The sequence below is a fragment of the Bombyx mandarina genome, chromosome 24, assembly GCF_030267445.1.
Source record: "Bombyx mandarina strain Sakado chromosome 24, ASM3026744v2".
Classification (NCBI taxonomy): domain Eukaryota; kingdom Metazoa; phylum Arthropoda; class Insecta; order Lepidoptera; family Bombycidae; genus Bombyx; species Bombyx mandarina.
The window spans coordinates 5,766,108-5,785,302 of NC_143230.1; the positions used below are offsets into that span (position 1 = coordinate 5,766,108).

At 41.5% G+C, this 19,195-nt stretch overlaps 2 protein-coding genes across 2 annotated transcripts; one reads left to right on the forward strand and one right to left on the reverse strand.

Moving 5' to 3' along the window:
- Positions 1-1,722: 1,722 nt before the first annotated feature.
- Positions 1,723-7,213, reverse strand: LOC114241063 (uncharacterized). The gene is made up of 4 exons (XM_028171781.2): positions 6,953-7,213; positions 4,806-5,160; positions 2,566-2,657; positions 1,723-1,790 (listed from the first exon to the last, which is right to left on the reverse strand). The coding sequence occupies exons 1-4, from the start codon at positions 6,995-6,997 to the stop codon at positions 1,767-1,769; spliced, it is 516 nt and encodes a 171-aa protein (XP_028027582.2). The 5' UTR covers positions 6,998-7,213; the 3' UTR covers positions 1,723-1,766.
- A 9,802-nt stretch (positions 7,214-17,015) lies between these two features.
- Positions 17,016-18,229, forward strand: LOC114241067 (uncharacterized). The gene has a single exon (XM_028171787.2). It carries the CDS (start codon positions 17,135-17,137, stop codon positions 18,035-18,037), a length of 903 nt encoding a protein of 300 aa, XP_028027588.2. The 5' UTR covers positions 17,016-17,134; the 3' UTR covers positions 18,038-18,229.
- Positions 18,230-19,195: the final 966 nt, after the last annotated feature.

The window sequence follows — 19,195 nt, forward strand, 5'->3', positions numbered from 1 at the left end:
CATGCCAGTGATATGAAAAGTTTGTCGTCGAATCACAGACAAAATCGCATAGTCACGGCATGCATTGTCCAGTTACTGAACTTTAAAAAAAAGAAGGTATCGGATTCTCCACACTGCGCCACGTACAAACGCTAGATGGCGTTAATTTAAAAAAAAAGGTTTAAATTAATTGAAACGAAATTTTCTGGTGTTACAGTCTATTTAGTGTTTCTTCAGGTTTAAATGTGTATTAACGGTGGTTTATTAACTATTTAATATTTGTGAAAGGGCAAAAATGTGGGAAAATGAAACAAAGCCGCTGGACATAACTTCTCGGGATCCTCCAAAAAGTCCACTGAAAAAATCTCAGTAACTGACCACCATTTTACAGAGATTATATTTCATCCCTTTTTTTTATTGCTTAGATGGGTGGACGTATTCACAGCCCACCTGGTTAAGTGGTTACTGGAGGCCATAGACATTTACAACGCAAATGCGCCACCCACCTTGAGATATAAGTTCTAAGGTCTCGGTATAGTTACAACGGCTCCCCCACCCTTCAAGCCGAAACGCATTACTGCTTCACGGCAGAAATAGGCGGGATGGTGGTACCTACCCTTGCGGACTCACATGAGGTCCTACCATCAGTAATTACGCAAATTATAATTTTGAGAGTTTGATTTTTATTATACGATGTTATTCCTTCACCGTGGAAGCCGATCGTGAACATTTGTTATGTACATATTTCATTAGAAAAATTGGTACTTGTCTGCGGGATTCGAACACCGGTGCATCGCTTGATACGAATGCACCGGACATCTTATCCTTTAGGCCACGACGACTTAAAATATCCATATCATGTCATTTAATTTCATTCCAGTTGATTAATGTCTCAAACTAATTATCTTCATTTCATTGCACTCCATACTTTCATTTTCCATAAAAATAAGAAATAAATTAAAATAAGACGTGGCCTACAGGTCTTAAAAGGCTCACTGAATTTGGCCCACCTTTTTTATTTTCGTTCTTTTTATTTTTAAGTATTTGTTCGTCTTTTATTTATTTATAATTTATTAAACAAATGATCACCCTTAAGTGGGCCCCCTTACTAGATATCTTTATTTTTATCGCTCAGATTAATTAATTTTGATCAATTATCGTTTGTTCGACGACTATTGGTGATTGTTCGATCATAAAAATAATTAAATTCCCAATTATTAATTATTTTATATCTAATAAGCAAACCATCACCTCAAGCCTACATTGCGCATGCGCGCCGGTTTGGTCAGTCAGCTGGCAATGGCTGTATTTACTAGCGTTTTGTTAACAAGTGCGTTTATACTCTCTAATTGTTTCTTATGTAGATCAAAAAAATACTGAAAACTTCAACAATTCTTCAACAACAAAAGTCAGTGAAGACGGCCAATTAGTCGTTAAAGTATGATTAGCGCGGTTTTAATAAATTCAGTTATTTTTAATGATATTGAATATTAACAAACATATAGAAATTTGAATGATTTCTAATTATTCTAATTAAGAAAAGAGGGGCCAAACTCAGTGAGCCGTCATAAAATCCCATAAAAAAAATGTGTTGATTTGTACTATTATGGAATGATCATTATGGAAATACAGATAATCACTAGACTCGGCAACAGTCTACGAGTATTTTATACAGCAAATTGCTATCAATAGCAACTATGTGGGTCAAAAAAGGTTTCATATTAGTTTTAAAATAAAACCAAATTGAATTCAATTTTTTTTTATTGGAAATTTTTTTTATATGTTTTTTATAAACATCCAGTGTCCATGTCCTGAAAAAAAATTTGCAATGGGTACAATAATGGTACAATACTGTTCAAGGTTAAGTTTCTTTGAGAACCGGTCCGTGTATCAACGTTAGTTGCAGACATATTAAGTCTATTATGGGCTTTGGTAACAATTCAACACAAAGTTGACTAGACCACCGATTCTCAATGACCCACCCCACACCTTATGTGTAGCACACATCGGGTTCAGCAAACATTGGGGTGTGGCAGGCGCGAAAATATACAAATACGATATTTTTATCTTAGGTCATCCATGGGAATTTCATGTGACGGATTTAGGTTTGAGCTTGCCGCCTTTATCGCGCCGCCCTTAATGTAAGAATAAATTTAATTAATTTGGATCCAACATTTTTATTTTAAATTTAAAACGACTTGAACTCATTTTCAAAGGTCTGTGTTTATTTTTTAGCGTCTCTGAAACTTTGGCATTTAAAAAATTTAGCCCCTAAAATCATCCAAGGCCTCACAGACCTAGGCGTAAATCCATCACTGTATATGAGATAAAAATACAACTGTTTACTAGAACTATTAAATTTTTTACGTTTTTTTTATTGATCTTGTCGGCAGACGAGCACACGGTCCACCTGATGGTGAGTGGTTACCGTCGCCCATGGACTTCAGCAATGCCAGGGGCAGAGCCGAGCCGCTGTCTACCGAAAGTATGTAAGAATGTAAAGGTGTCGATCATTTGTGGGGTATGTTGTTTTGCTGTGTAAGTAATATTGAAAGCCGGACATTTTATAAAAAAAAACCGACGTACCCTTATTTGCTGGGGTGTAAAAACTGTATCATTGTAGTCGATCTGCCTGTACTGTTGCATTTGGTTTGGGTTCACTGATCTCAATATGTCCCCTACGAATAAAAATATACGATTACCGTTATGGTTTACAACAATGTCTGACCAAATATGGATGGCACTATTGCGGTGTGTACAACTATTAGGTAATCAAAAATCTAACAGTTTTTTTATTGCTCTTGTAGGCAGAGGATATACTCCTCTGATGACTCCAACTGATGGTGAGTGGTTACCGTCGCTGATGGCAGTCACCAATGCCAGGGGCAGAGCCAAACCGCTGCCTACCACTTAATACTCAACTTGACGACTACTAGTTTGGTGATAGTTAAAAAGGAGATGACAGGATCATTCCAAACAATTCTTCACAGCACCCCTCATGGAACATTTAACATAAAATTCAAAGATAAGTAAAGGCAATTGGTAGAAGTGAAGGTTCCTAACCGACCTTGGGATCAGGATAATCGACAATGCATGGACTCAATAAATGAAAGTGGTTGGTACTTAGGAACCTCTGCCCGAACCAATTCTGCACATTAGGACAGATCTATGCTGTGAAAAGTATATTGTCAGCAGGCTGTTCATTGTATTCCAAACTTTTTATAGCGACTTTTCGACGGAAACGCGAGGAACGACGTTGTGTGAATTGTTTTATTTTAGAATATTCATTTAGCATTTCTAGAGGTTTAAATGTGTGAGGTAATGGTGGTTTAAGCCGTTCCGCATATGTGTAGCGGCCACAAATGTGGAAAAATGAAACAAAGCTGATAACAACAATTGAGGAAAGTTCTTCCAAAATGTCTACTGAAAAATATTAAGTAAATAACCACCCCAGCTTATGTATTTCTCATCAAATCTCATTATTTCATTTAATTTCATCCCAATTGATTTAAAGTCTTAAATTAATAAATTTCATCTGATTTAGCTTCTCATCATTTTTCTAATTAAAATACAATGTACGAAGAAAATATAAGATTCGGCTCAAAGGTCTCATTACCAAACCATCACATTTAAAACAAGTATCATAATATCATCGTAACAAGTAGGCGGCTTGTCCTAAATTCCATCTCCTGGGCCCGAGGTTCGCTTTTGCGGGGCAGACCCACATTCCCCGCACGCTCCCCTAGATGTGGGGATTTCGTAGGAGGTTCAGCCCACGGTCCGAAAATAGTAGGTAACGCCTTGACTGTGCTTCTGACATTGCTAAGGTTCATGAGTGACAGATATTATTCACCACCAACAACATTGAAGGTATTTATCTTCGTTAGTATTGTTACGCCGGTAAGAGTAACGCCATCTATCGTCGAATGTCCAAAGAACTAGTAAAATCTAGAACGCTCGAGAAAAATAGCCAAAAAATAGTCAAATATTTAAAAATAGTCAATTGAGAAGTCGTCGTGGCCTAAAGGATAAGACGTCCGGTGCATTCGTATGTAGCGATGCACCGGTGTTCGAGTCCCGCAGGCGGGTACCAATTTTTCTAATGAAATACGTACTCAACAAATGTTCACGATTGACTTCCACGGTGAAGGAATAACATCGTGTAATAAAAACCAAACCCGCAAAATTATAATTTGCGTAATCACTGGTGGTAGGACCTCTTGTGAGTCCGCACGGGTAGGTACCACCACCCCGCCTATTTCCGCCGTGAAGCAGTAATGCGTTTCGGTTCGAGGATGGGGTAGCCGTTGTAACTATACTGAGACCTTAGAACTTATATCTCGAGGTGGGTGGCGCATTTACGTTGTAGATGTCTATGGGCTCCAGTAACCACTTAACACCAGGTGGGCTATGAGCTCGTCCATCCATCTAAGCAATAAAAAAAAAAAAAAAGCGGAAATACATATCTAAATCAGATCTACTCGAAGCTAAACAGCGAAGGGATCATCTGAAGCGAAGTAGAAAAAGAGAATTACAAGTTATAAAATGTTCTGTGAGTGTTTTAAGTGTTTAATAGAGTTTAATTTGTACTTCGGTGGAGGTTTTATTTATCCCGAACCCCAGCGCATAACAGTATAAATCATAAGTGTGTCTTTCTATGAAACAATATATTATACTTATATATAGGTAGCGGCATGGTGCTGCTCCTGGTATTGCTTACATCCATGAGCGACGGATACCACTGACCATCAGGTGGGCCGTATGATCGTCTGGCTTCACGAGCAATAAAAAAAAAAAATGCAGTTATAAAAGAGCTGTAGACTTACTTAAAGTATATGAAAATCCAAGCCTATTAGGCCACATAGAATCTCTGATGGTCCTGTTGATTTTCTGAAATATCAAATGGTCCTTCGCCGCAGGGTACCGTTCCCTGTATGCATGTTTAAAGACAGCACATCCCCTAGGTCGATTCTCAACATCCATACAGTCGTAACCGTTCTCCTCGTGGATCAGTGCTATATTTCTGCACAGCTCTACCTGGAGTAGCCTCTTGTATATATCCATTCTACGGTGCTGAGCATACCCGTACATTAGTTCTCTCATTTCTGACACAAGTCTCCCTTTGTGTTTCTTAAATTTCGGTATGTGCGGCCAATCAGGCTCCTCATTGTTTTTATCTTCCTGTAAATTGATACATAAATATTTCTAATCATGTTAAAAGGTGCGCCCAACTAACACTAGGACTGATGAGGACAGCCGGTTCTTTGAGCCGACTGCTCCCGAATATCGGGGGGCCGGATCAGGCTGTGCGCCACCTCTACGCGGGGGTGGTGCGATCGATGGCCCTGTACGGTGCGCCTGTATGGGCTGAGCCGCGAAACCGGGCTGCTATGGCTCGGTTCCTGCGCCGGCCGCAGCGCACTGTTGCTATCAGGGTCATCCGCGGATATCGCACCGTCGAGGCGGTTTACCCAGTCTTTAATGACTGGGTGAATCGTGGCCGAGGACGCCTCACCGTCTGGTGCAGGTGCTGACTGTGCACGGATGCTTCGGGAAGTACCTGCACCGGATAGGAGCTGAGCCGACGACGAGGTGACACCATTGTGGACACGCCCTGGACACGGCGGAGCATACGCTCGCTGTCTGCCCCGCTTGGGAGGTGCAGCGCCGTGTCCTTGTCGCAAAGATAGGACCGGACTTGTCGCTTCCTGGCGTCGTGGCGTCGATGCTTGGCGACGACGAGTCTTGGAAGGCTATGCTCGACTTCTGCGAGTGCACCATCTCGCAGAAGGAGGCGGCGGGGCGAGTGAGGCAAAGCTATACTCACTACGCAGAAATCCGCCGCCGCCGAGCAGAGGGTCGGGACCGGGGTCCCGTCCGTAACCCGGCCCCCTAAGAGCTTCAGGCTCCACCCGCTTTGTGCGCGGAGAAACGAAAGTGTGGGGTGGCGTGGTAGGCCGCGTTCTCTCGACCGCTCCGAGGGAAGGTGTAGCGCGGCGCCATCAATGCCGGCTCTTGCCCCGTCGACCGAGGGAACCGGTGGTCGTGTCGCTGGCGGCCGCCAGTCCGGCGTCTCGGGGACAGCGGGATGGATGTAATATGCTCTGCGTAAACCTTATCCCGCCATCTCAATAGCTCCGACTGGGTTCTCGCCCGGTCCGGGGTAGGGCGCGGGCTGTGAGAGGCAGGAGTTTTTAGTGAGATTCGACTCCCACACACCCCACCAGCCCGATTTTCTCCAGTGGAAAAAAAAGGCTAGTTTAAGCCCTCGAAACATTTTTTAAAGAATACAATATCATATATTTGGCCAATACAAAATAACTAGACGCCCAAAGTTCCTAAAAATATCAGATGGATATATGTGATAAATTATAAATTATCTTTATTGCGTATTTAATTAGTTCTACCTGCTCGGAAAGCTCGGAGCTCGGAAAGGTATTTTTATTTTAAATAACTGACCCGGCAGACGTCGTAGTGCCTCAATCGATAATAAACGACCTAAACTTTTGTATAAAATAAACTTAAAACAAACAAAAGGAATCTGTCCGACAGAGAACATATCAAAGGAAAAGCAAAATTGTTATTTTTATTTAATTCCGAACATTTTCTTATTTATCTACCTTTTAAACCTACTCTGGACTTTCACAAATAATTCAAGACTAAAATTAGCCAAATCGATTCAGCCGTTCTCGAGTTTTAGCGAGACTAACGAACAGCAATTCATTTTTATATATAGAGATTGTGTCACATAAGCATAGGATGATTTAGAAAAGCAATAATTATGTATACATTGTTGCATACGGACCATTATCTACTGGGCAAGTAGTTAACATAACTAATAACACTATCTACAGGTTTGAAAGTCCGGTTAGAAAGAACAGAATAAGAATAAATTTGATAAAAACTTTAATAGACATTTTGAACTTGACAATTTATGTATTTAAACAATTGAAATTCACTCTTACATACATACCATAGGGGTTTCAGTTATTTTGTTTTCTTTTTCCGAGTTTTCCATGAAGTTTACTTTAGATATATAGGCAGCAGCTTATATTCTTCCTAAATACAATTATTCAATGTCTAGCAATTCTTCTGACTCAAATCCTTTTTTATAGTACAATCTATAAAGTAATTACTCAGTATTGTAGCTTGTTTTTTATTCTACTAATAAACTACTTTTCAGGTAATAAATTGAATTTTATTTTAATAAGATTCATGTATTTATTGTGTCCATAGATTATACACATATTATGATTGTGTCGCTTACACAATTTTTTTTTAAAGGATTTTACGACCTGGTAATTAAGACTTTTAAGTCATGTCTTATTTGAATTTATATTCTTAATTTTAAGAAAAATGATAATATGGAGTGAAACGAAATGAAGATGATTAATTTGAGACATTAATCAACTGGAATGAAATTAAATGAAATGAGATGATATGGGATGAAATACAATCTTAGTAAAATGGTGGTCATTTTCAGTGGACCTTTTGGAGGATCCCAAGAAGTTACATCCAGCGGCTTTGTTTCATTGTCCCACATTTGTGCACTTTCACAGAGATAAAACAGTTAATAAACCAAATCCTTAATAGGCGGCGCCAACACCACATTTCAAAAGCATCGATTCTGTTACGGTCAGCTGCTTCTATGGTCCATGTTTCTGCTCCATAGAGAGCGATTGGAAAGATCAGTGACTGCACAAGATGTATTTTGGTCCTATTCAAAATATTACGATCTTTCCAAACTTTGCTCAACTGCGTCATAGCTGTTTTAACCATTCCAATACGTCGGCGTATTTCAGGCTCACAACTCCCCTTATCCGTGATCACAGAACCAAGGTAGGCAAACTGGTCTACGGCATCGTATTCCGCCAGAAGGTCCGTACGCTGGGCGGATGAGAAGCGGTCTACGACTAGCAGCTTGGTCTTGCTTTTGTTAATGGCTGGTCCCATGTTTAGGCTTATAGCCTCTAATCTGTCCAGAAGCTCCTTCATCTCCGCTTCAGATGATGCCAGAAGTGTGGTGTCGTCGGCATATCTCAGGTTCGTTATCTGAACTCCACCTATTCTAACGCTTCCTTCCCAGTTTTCTAAAGTATGGCGCATTATGATGATGATTCATCCGACCGATTTCGGCCATGGCGACGACTTTGACTCCTACCCGTCGATTTGGCACTCGTGTGCTCGAAGATGGCTTATATAGCCTATCTTCGCGGCAAAGCTCCTTGCGCATTGAGGTCACATAAGCACGCCGTTCTTATAATTATAGGTTATGGCAGCAGGTGGGCGGGCCTTCAACTGATCGCGTTTGTAATCAAGGTCAGCTTTACGTTGATCCTCGAACTTTCGTACTTTGCTGTTCACCATCCTGCGCCATTCTGGCTGCTGTACTGCCAAGCGCTCCCATTGAGAGGGCTCTATATCACATCTCTTCATGTGTCGTTTCACGACATCCTTGTCCCGCAGGAGCTGTTCGCCATGCTTTCGCTTGCCATCCTATATTATATATTATTAGATTTTCCATTATATATTCCCCATATACCTAGTCAGGTCATAAGTATTGTCACACAGTAAAAACTTTTCTTTTAGAATGCTGGCCACAAAAAAGTTTATTGAATTCGAATTTCGAATTGTTCATGAAAATAAAAATGTATACTTTTAGAATTCATTCATTTTTAAATATGGAGTGGACGCTTAAAGAAGACCGTGTTGCAGTTATTGCGTTGCGTCGTTGCGGTTACGCGCCAATTAAAATTTTTAACATACTGATAAATTTGAATATAACCAAAAGATTCGTTTATCGTACCATCAAACGATACAATGAAGACTAGTGTAGATGACAGGTCAAGAAGTGGTCGCCCTCGGTCTGTTAGGACTCCAGCAGTGATAAAAGCTGTGAAGGCGCGAATTCAAAGAAATCCCAAACGTAAGCAGAAACTGTGAAGTGTTAGTCAAATTAAACCACCCGCACAGTTTTTAAAAACACTTTCAGTTTTATTGTCTTATAATATTATATTAAGAACAAACACATAGAAGGGGAAGAGGAAACAAATAAACAAACTTCAACTATAAGCTAAACTTAAAGTTAAGCAAGACTATGCGCAAGCACTGCGAAGCGGGTTAGCAGGTAAAACCATACGAGTATCCGACGGCAAGACAGTTTACTGACTGCTGGTGAAGTGCGCGCGCGGGGGCCACCCGTAGCGCTTGCGCACGGTGCGTCATTGCTGACTATATACAAAGAATGTTTGTCCCAAAAAACAGACAATATTAAAAATCAATATAATTTTTAAACATAATAATTCTACATCTAATATAATTTCAAAGTTATTATAAACAAAGTCAAACTTATAATATAGTAATACATAGTTACACTACATCACCCCCTCCAGAGACCGGGTTACGGGCTATAATATTGCGGAAACTTCACTCTACGCCCTGATCTAGTTCTCCTGATGACACCTTCATCGGCATCGAGGACAACTGGGTCTGTAGTATCAGGTGAATCTGTGTGAGTGTATGTATGTGTGGGTGATGGTGTATGTGTGGTATCTGGATCGTGCAGTATGTAGGCCGGCTTGATGCGGTCGATAGATACTGCGACGTTTTTACCGTTTAGGATTATCCTAAACACTTTGTCACCACGCTGTAAGACTTCGTGAGGTCCAGAATATGCTTGTTTAAGCGAACCTCCCAATGTATCATCCCTCAAAAATATATGGGATGCTGTTGCTAAGTCTTTAAAGATGAAGGTACGCTTACCGCCATGACGAGAGGCTGGTGTGGGTCATAGGTCTTTAACAAACTTGCGAAGTCGTGCCATGTAGTATGTTACGTTGACGGTATCGCTTACTTTGGGGTTAAAAAATTCTCCTGGTAAACGTAGCGCTTCTCCATATAAAAGTTCTGCAGATGATGCTCGGAGGTCGTCTTTAACTGCACTAAGGATCCCTAGCAAAACAAGTGGAAGCGATTCAACCCAACTGTCGTTGGCATGACATATAATAGCAGCTTTAAGCTGTTTGTGGAATCGCTCCACGAGTCCATTGCTTTGGGGATGATAAGCAGTGGTCCGTCGGTGTTGAAATCCGGACAGTTGTGACAAATTTTTGAACAGCTCCGATTGAAATTGACTACCACGGTCAGAAATAATGTCCGTTGGGCAGCCGAACCGCGATATCCATCCGCTAATTAGTGCTTTTGCAACAGTTTCGGCACTTATGTCTGGCAAGGGTATTGCCTCAGTCCATCGCGTAAATCTATCGATGGCTGTAAGACAATATTTCTTGCCGTGTGAAACCGGTAATGGACCGATTAAGTCTATATGGACGAATGTGAACCTAGCTCGTGGTACTTTGAAGGCAGCGATGGGCGAATAAACGTGACGTGTAACTTTAGAGCGCTGGCAAGCTAAGCTGGTACGTACCCACTCTCTGCAGTCTTTTCGAACTCCAGGCCACACGTATCGCTCAGAAACTAGTTTCGCCGTCGCATTGGCGCCAGGGTGACTGAGTGAGTGCAGACTCTGAAAGACCTGTCGTCGAAACTGCTTCGGAATGAAAGGTCTCTGTACTGTCTCACCCACATCACAGTATAATTCTGTGCGTGACCCAGGTAGCTTCACCTTTCTGAGGCAAAGGGAAGAGATATCCTCCAAAAGGTCTTTTACCTCGTTGTCTCCTTGCTGAGCCTTTGCTACTTGCTCAAGGTCAATCGGTTGCACGATCTCTTCGATTCGGGATAACGTGTCGGCAACAACATTGTCTTTCCCTGAGATGTGGCGTATGTCTGTGGTAAACTGTGAGACAAAATCAAGGTGTCGGAATTGGCGTGGCGAGCAATTTTCTTTACGAGAGTGAAAAGCATACGTTAATGGCTTGTGGTCCGTAAATATGGTAAAATCTCGGGCCTCCACCATGTGACGAAAATATTTCACACTCTCATAAATGGCTAAGAGTTCACGGTCGTAAGGGGAATACTTGAACTGTGTGCAACTCAACTTTCGTGAAAAGAATGCCAACGGCTGCCACGAATTTTCCTTTTGCTGCTGGAGGACTGCGCCTATTGCCAAATCAGAGGCATCCGTAACTAACGCGAGCTTTGCGTTACATTCCGGATGTGCTAGCATGGCGGCCTTGCATAAGCTTTATTTGCAGGCTTCAAAGGCTTGATGTTCCCTGCCTCCGAAATTAACGGGATGAGACCCTTTGACGGAGCCGGTCAGGAGGAGATTCAAAGGCGTTTTATGGACTGCAGCTTCAGGGATAAATCTGCGGTAAAAGTTTACCATCCTTAGGAACCACCTGAGCTCTCTGACCGTTTTTGGAACAGGGAAAGTCTTAATGGCTTCCAACTTTGAGGGAAGAGGTTTAGTGCCCTCAGCAGAAATTCTGTAATCTAGAAATGTGACCTTTCGGACACCGAACACACACTTTCCTGTGTTGATAACCATGCCATATTTTTGAAGCCTGGAGAACAGTTGGTGCAGGTGCTTTTTATGAGTCTCTTCATCCTTGGAAAATATTAAAAGATCGTCGATATAGGCGTACGTAAAATCTAGGCCCCGAAGCATTTCATCAACAAATCGCTGAAACGTCTGTCCGGCATTACGTAATCCAAACGTCATGTATGGGAATTCGTAAAGACTGAACGGCGTTGTGATGGCAGTTTTCGCGATATCGTCCTGGTGTACGGGCACCTGATTGTAAGCTCTCACTAAATCCAACGATGAAAATACTTTGCAACCAGCGAGACTATGACTGAAATCATGAATATGGCGTATGGGGTATTGGTCTGGTATGGTGCGTGCATTGAGCATCCTATAATCCCCGCAGGGGCGCCAGCCATTATCTTTTTTCGGAGCGAGGTGTAGTGGTGAAGACCATGGTGATAATGACGGTCGACAAGTACCATTTTGCAGCATAGTCTCAAATTCAGCCTTTGCAATTTTTAATTTGTCTGGTGCCAGTCTACGTGGTGTCCTTGCAATCGGTGGTCCAGGTGTGGTGCGAATATAGTGTACAGTGTCATGTTTCGGTGTACTGTGTATGCCTGATGGACGAGTGATGTCAGGGTAGTGTGCTAGTATAGAATGATAAACAGAATCACCTGATACTACCCGTACCGAAGATATGTCCTCATGAGAATGATCGAGCGAAGCCGCGGTCGCAAGTGAAGTTTCAGCGTCGATTAAGCGTTGCCTGCGAACATCAACAATTAAATTATAAAAAGATAAAAAATCAACGCCTATTATAGCCCTTGTGACATCCGCTACAATAAATCGCCAAGCAAAGTCGCGGCGCAACCCTAGGTTAAGAACTAAGTGAGCGTAGCCGTAGTTATTAATAATTGTACCGTTTGCTGCACAAAGATCATATTTTGTTTTTTGACGGTTGTCTTTTAAAAACTTTCTCGGAAATACACATAAGTCACTACCTGTATCCACTAAAAATTGCATTTTAGTACGTTGGTCTGTAACGAATAAGCGACCAATACCTGGACAGTCGGTGGTCGCGACTACCGAATGCCCGCTGCGTTTCCCGAAAAATCACAAGGTTTCACACATGTCTTAGCCCGATTTCCAAATTTTGAGTGGTACCAACATAACGGGAATTTTCTGTAGTTTGAGTCAGACCTGGTCCTGGACCTGGAAGCGCGTGTGTGGTTCCGATGGAAGGAGTTTGATCTCTGCCTTGAGCGCGACATCCTGTCTAACTTTATTGACAGTACCTGTACCTGGCGGGTGAGTTCCGCTATCTGAGCGTTAACGGCACTGCTCTCGGGTACTCCCATTGCTGCTACTTGTGGACTGTTGGATACTACGTCGTGCACTTTATCTGCCAACTGCGACACGTCTTCGAGCGAGGCGTTGCACTGCGATGCTACAATAGCCTGGGTATTTGAGGGTAGACGACTAACCCAAATGGTGCGCACGAAGTCTTCTGGTACGTCTGCTCCGGCGAGGTCCCTTAGATGTCGCAGGAATTGCGAGGGTTTCCTATCACCGAGTTCCTCGTGATGCAGGAGTTGTTGGACTTTCTTTTCACGGGACTTGGAAAGACGGTTAATCAACTCCGACTTTAGTCGCTCGTACTTCCCACTGGCTGGAGGATTGGTGATGATATCCTCCACTGCCGAAGCGTAGGCTTCATCCAACTGGCTGCAGGTATAGTGAAATTTTGTCGAGTCAGCGGTTATGCTCTACAACAGGAACTGGCTCTCCAGCTGTGCAAACCAGAGCGCAGGTTTATCGGGGTAGAACGGTGGTACCCTTACACCCACACGACCAAGGTCACTACTGCCACTTGCAACTGTTTTTTCCACACTCATATTGCGTTCTGTATGAGAGGTCACCAATGAAGTGTTAGTCAAATTAAACCACCCGCACAGTTTTTAAAAACACTTTCAGTTTTATTGTCTTATAATATTATATTAAGAACAAACACATAGAAGGGGAAGAGGAAACAAATAAACAAACTTCAACTATAAGCTAAACTTAAAGTTAAGCAAGACTATGCGCAAGCACTGCGAAGCGGGTTAGCAGGTAAAACCATACGAGTATCCGACGGCAAGACAGTTTACTGACTGCTGGTGAAGTGCGCGCGCGGGGGCCACCCGTAGCGCTTGCGCACGGTGCGTCATTGCTGACTATATACAAAGAATGTTTGTCCCAAAAAACAGACAATATTAAAAATCAATATAATTTTTAAACATAATAATTCTACATCTAATATAATTTCAAAGTTATTATAAACAAAGTCAAACTTATAATATAGTAATACATAGTTACACTACAACTGTTGGCCCTTCAGATAGGGTTAAGCAGAACCACGGTGAAAAGGGTGTTAAATGAAGACTTAGGGCTTCGGGCATATCGAAGAAAAACAGGATATCGTTTAAATGCTCGTCTAATGGACCTGAGACTGAAGAGATGCCGCGCTTTGTTGAAGCGGTACGCGGGAAAAATATATCGGGAAATTCTTTTTTCGGATGAAAAAATTTTTACCGTAGAAGAGAGCTACAACAAACAAAATGATAAGGTGTACGCACACAGTAGTGAAGAAGCGAGCAATCGTATTCCGCGTGTCCAACGAGGTCATTTTCCATCCTCGCTCATGGTATGGTTGGGAGTTTCTTATTGGGGCTTAAGAGAGGTACATTTTTGTGAGAAAGGTGTAAAAACGAATGCAGTTGTGTGTCAAAATACAGTCCTGACGAACCTTGTGGAACCTGTTTCTCATACCATGTTCAATAACAGGCACTGGGTATTCCAACAAGATTCGGCGCCAGCTCATAGAGCGAAGAGCACACAAGACTGGCTGGCGGCGCGTGAAATCGACTTCATCCGGCACGAAGACTGGCCCTCCTCCAGTTCAGATTTGAATCCGTTAGATTACAAGATATGGCAACACTTGGAGCAAAAGGCGTGCTCAAAGCCTCATCCCAATTTGGAGTCACTCAAGACATCCTTGATTAAGACTGCCGCCGATATTGACATGAACCTCGTTCGTGCTGCGATAGACGACTGGCCGCGCAGATTGAAGGCCTGTATTCAAAATCACGGAGGTCATTTTGAATAAACTTTAGTGTCATAAGAATCTATGTTTTGTTAAGTTCATTTCGGTATATGAATGGTTACATAATGAATAAACTTGTTTCAATTATTTTACATTAAACATATGACAGAATTTATGACCTGACTAGGTATTTCATGAATGAAATAGATTAGAGAGAGTTATTCCCAACGTGGATTCTTTCCGGCCTGTGGGGTCCACCGTGGTAAAAATCGTAGCTGTTATCACTCTTTTCGAAGAAAAAGGTATATTGAAGAGAATAGGTGAGATAATACATCCTTGCCGGACTCCTTTTTGGAAACGAAATTTACTTGAAGTGGCATTTTCGACAGACCCAAACCCCGACTCGTACAGGTTGCGAATCAACATAATAAGATAAGACCCGAAACTCCTGTTTCACTTAGGATCTCCCACAGTTTCTCCCATTTCACGCAATCAAAGGCCTTTTGATAATCTACGAAGCGCATAAATACAGGTGTGTTGTACTCGTAGCATTTCTCTACAATGAGTCGCAAGCTTAGAATTTGTTTTCTCGTGCCCCTCCCCCTAACAAAACCCGCCTGCTCCTGAGGAGTCAGTCAAGGAACTATTTTAGTCTGCTGTTTATGACGTGGAGTAGGATCTTGCTAGCGTGCGACACAAGGGCTATTGTTCAGTAATTGCTACAATTGCGCACTGAGCAAACATATATTAAGCTAAAGCACACAAATAAGAGGAAACAACTATATAAAAAGAACACTTAAGCTGCTTAACTAGATTGTTACACATGGTTAAATATAATTACAAAATTAAATTAGGCTTTTTGTGTTGTCCAGCTGGAGCACTGGGTATGAATACTCCAGAGGGTCCCACAAACAAGTTCGAAAAGGAATGGTAGCGAGCGAGGTGTGGACGTATTCTCGTGTGTATGCTTCGGTGGTTGCGGGTGAACTGTCGGCGCCAGTAAAGGCGCACGCGCGGCTTGCCAAAAGGAAAGCCCCTCGGTCGCTACTCTTTGAATCGCGCCGGGAACCGACAACAAGAGTCCCTGATTGGTCGCGGCGCACGATCAGACGCGGCTGCCGACGCGGCAGGCCTTAGGGTTGCTATAGGCTAAATATTATGATCGATCTGTGTCGAAATATTACAATAAAAGAATTATACGTATCTTTATAAATTAAGGCGATTCAGAAGACTAGGATCCTGGGGTCTATCGATGATACTCCAGTTCCTTGGCATCAGTCGAAAGGTAATAGGATCAGATTTTGATTCCGGTACGTTACGGGACGTTCCGTGGAGCGTATTCCAATTACAAAACAAAAAGTCTCGATTGACGGGACTATTGGAACCCGATATCACAAATCGGGCGCTAATAATTAACTTGAAAGTGAAATTCGTATACAGTTAACTATCATCGTACTCTGAGCTTACTTTCGACTATATGGCGCGGCTTCTGAATGAGTGGCTCCTTTTTTTTTTCTCCTACCTAATCTGGTAGCCTTGAGAGGCTATTTCAGCGTAACCTTAACTAGTAGGTGAGCTCACGGGGCTCAAACCTGACGACGTTGCTAACACGAACCCTAGTAAGAGCTGTGCTTCGCAGAATCTACCACCTGATCGGAAACGCGACCGACTGAGAAGATCCGGCGCGAAACTCAGTGGGCTGTGTCTGAGAGTCAATTTACTCGTCGAGCCCTTCGTCGCAAGCGACGGGTTCGACGAGAACGGTGACCGGTGCTTGAAGTACCTAGAAGCACCGTCAGTAGATCGGGAGGATCCGAGATGACGTGTTTTGGGCGACGTCGCAGCGTCGACTGCTTTCCATTCTTTCCGCAGGATCGGGGATATAGTTACCGGCAGCCACGATGAGAGGGTTCTCGTGTCGTGCCGCTTTATCGAAGTGTGAGTGGCTCCAGCGGTAGCATGCCTTTTTATACATGTTCGAACAAAAGATGTTCCGATGCAGAGGGCTCGCATGCTCGGGGCGCTAGAATCACTTAAAGCAATTCATGGGTCGCTTTAAAATTATGCATTTAATATTACTGTGTTACAAACGTAACTTCTCGGGATCCTCCAAAAATTCCACTGAAAAAAGTCTCAGTAAATGACCACCATTTTACTGAAATTATATTTCATATCATATCGTTTCATTTAATTCAATTTTATGCCATTACTGGTGGTAGGACCTCTTGTGAGTTCCCCCGGGTAGGTACCACCACCCTGCCTATTTCTGCCGTGTAGCAGTAATGCGTTTCGGTTTGAAGGGCGGGGGCAGCCGTTCTAACTATACTTGAGACCTTAGAACTGATATCTGAAGGTGGGTGGCGCATTTACGTTGTAGATGTCTATGGGCTCCAGTAACCATTTCACACCAGGTGGGCTGTGAGCTCGTCCACCTACCTAAGCAATAAAACAAAAAAAGCTGTTAATTATAAAAATCTTATTACTTGCCGCTGGCTAATGCACGAACCGTGCCGGAGCCAAAAAATAAAGAAGAAAAAGTTTCTAAGCAACAATAAACATGTAAAAGTTTAATTTTATTCCAACATGAAAATTTAATTTAATAAAACAGAAGTTGGAAGTAGCAAAAGATCATCCATAAAATGGTTCGAGTTACAACTTACGTATTTTTCGACATCGAAACAACAGGTTTGCCGTTTCAAGAAAGAAATAAAACTAAGATCACCGAATTATGTTTTTTGGCAGTGTCTAGAGATGATCTAGATATACAATCAGGTCTGCCACCCATTAAGAAGTTGTCTTTCGTACTGAACCCAGAAAAGAGAATTCATCCTGATGTTGTAGTTTTGACTGGCCTAACGAATGAGTCACTAAAGAATGCGCCGACATTTAAACAGAGAGCAAATGCTATAGTATCTTTTTTAAATGAACTTCCGAAGCCTATATGTTTAGTCGCGCATAATGGAAATTCATTCGATTATAAGATATTATTAGCAGAGTGCAACGATGCAGGCATTTTGTTGCCAAGTGACTTACTGTGCATAGACTCTTTGATTGGCTTCCGAAAAATTCTAAAGACCACTCAGAAGTCATCACCATTAAAAATGAATACTAGCAAAGACGATAGTGCTAGTGAATTGCTATGGCCAGAACTCGACGTTTCTACAGAAAGTTGGGAAGAAATTGATAATCTGTGTGCCTCATTTAGCAAAGACACATGTATTGATGATGAAAAAAGTAAAAAAGAAAATTATTTAAATCAGCAAAAGTGTACTAATTTAAAGAAGGGTCGGAAAAATAAGAATGACCTTACAACTCAAGATCAAAGTTTGTCAATACAAAATAAAAGTACTAAAAAGAGGGAGTTTACTTTGACTGGTTTATATAAAAGACTACTTGATAAAGATGCAGTAAATGCACACAGAGCAGAAGATGACTGTGTTATACTTATAGAATGTGTATTGGCTCTACGAGATGAGTTCTTGACATGGGCCGATGAGTCTTGTAAAACAATACACCAAGTCAAGCCTTTAATACGCTATTAGATATTTAGTCTAGTATGGGTATTATCAAAGGGAATTCTTTAAAAAAGTTCTAGTTTTAAGCTAATTACTTTACCATTTTTATTTTATGATTTGTATCATACCTTAGATACTTTATAATTTTTTTATTATCATATTATTGACATATTTCAATATACAATAGTTATTTACAATATAAAGACAATAAGATTGTTACTTATGTTGTTTTATTATTTACAAAAAAATCGCACAAATAAAAGAAGATTAATTATAAAAATTGCTTTAATTTTCAGGGAAACAAAATTTGTATTGGAGTTATATATAATTTATATTTATATTCAGGGCAGTGGTTAGCATTGTTAATTTCAATTATCTTGGAAAATAAATACTCTAAATAATCGTGTTTGTTGACTACAGACAAAGATATAGCCAAGCTCCCAGTAGTAGAGCAAATGGGGCTATTTATGTAGTCTCTTAAATCTGCTTATAATATAGGCAATTTCAGATCTGAATTCGTCGTGACCTAAAGAATAAGGCGCTTGGTGTATGTGAATATGGTAATGTTTAGGCGGGTAGAATTTTACTAAGCTTATTTACTAATCTATTGAAAATTAGACCTCATGTGTGGGGGGTTAGAAGCATTCATATTTGTAATGTCTATGGGTTCAACTAAAAATTTAACAACAGATGCGCCGTGAGCTGGTTCAGCCGTTTAAGCAAGAACAGTACCTAAATAAATAAATTGGAATATTATTAAGTTAAAAAAGTACATACTCGATATATTTTTTTTTTATTGCCCTTGTAGGTAGACGAGCATACGGCCCACCTGATGGTGAGTGGTTACCGTCGCCCATGGACTTCAGCAATGCCAGGGGCAGAGCCAAGCCGCTGCCTACCGCTTAATACTCTCCACAAGCCTCGTTTGAAGAAGGACATGTCATAGCGCTCGGGAAACACCGTGGAGGGGAGCTCATTCCATAGCCGGATGGTACCTGGCAAAAAAGACCTCTGGAAACGCACTGTGGATGACCGCAGTGGCTCCAGGTAGTATGGATGAACTCTACTCCGGATATATCGATTTAATGATATTATTTTTCCGTTATACTAACAACACTGAATTTAATATATACAGTGTGATTCTTTATAATGTGCACAAATCGAAATGAGGGAATCTATGCTTAA

Coding starts and splice junctions, on each gene's coding strand:
- LOC114241063 (XM_028171781.2), bottom strand. CDS start 6,997: ATGGAAAACTCGGAAAAAGAAAACAAAATAACTGAAACCCCTATG. Junction 5,161..6,952: donor AAATAACTGAAACCCCTATG/GTATGTATGTAA, acceptor ATCAATTTACAG/GAAGATAAAAACAATGAGGA. Junction 2,658..4,805: donor TGGATTTTCATATACTTTAA/GTAAGTCTACAG, acceptor TTTTATTCGTAG/GGGACATATTGAGATCAGTG.
- LOC114241067 (XM_028171787.2), top strand. CDS start 17,135: ATGGTTCGAGTTACAACTTACGTATTTTTCGACATCGAAACAACAGGT.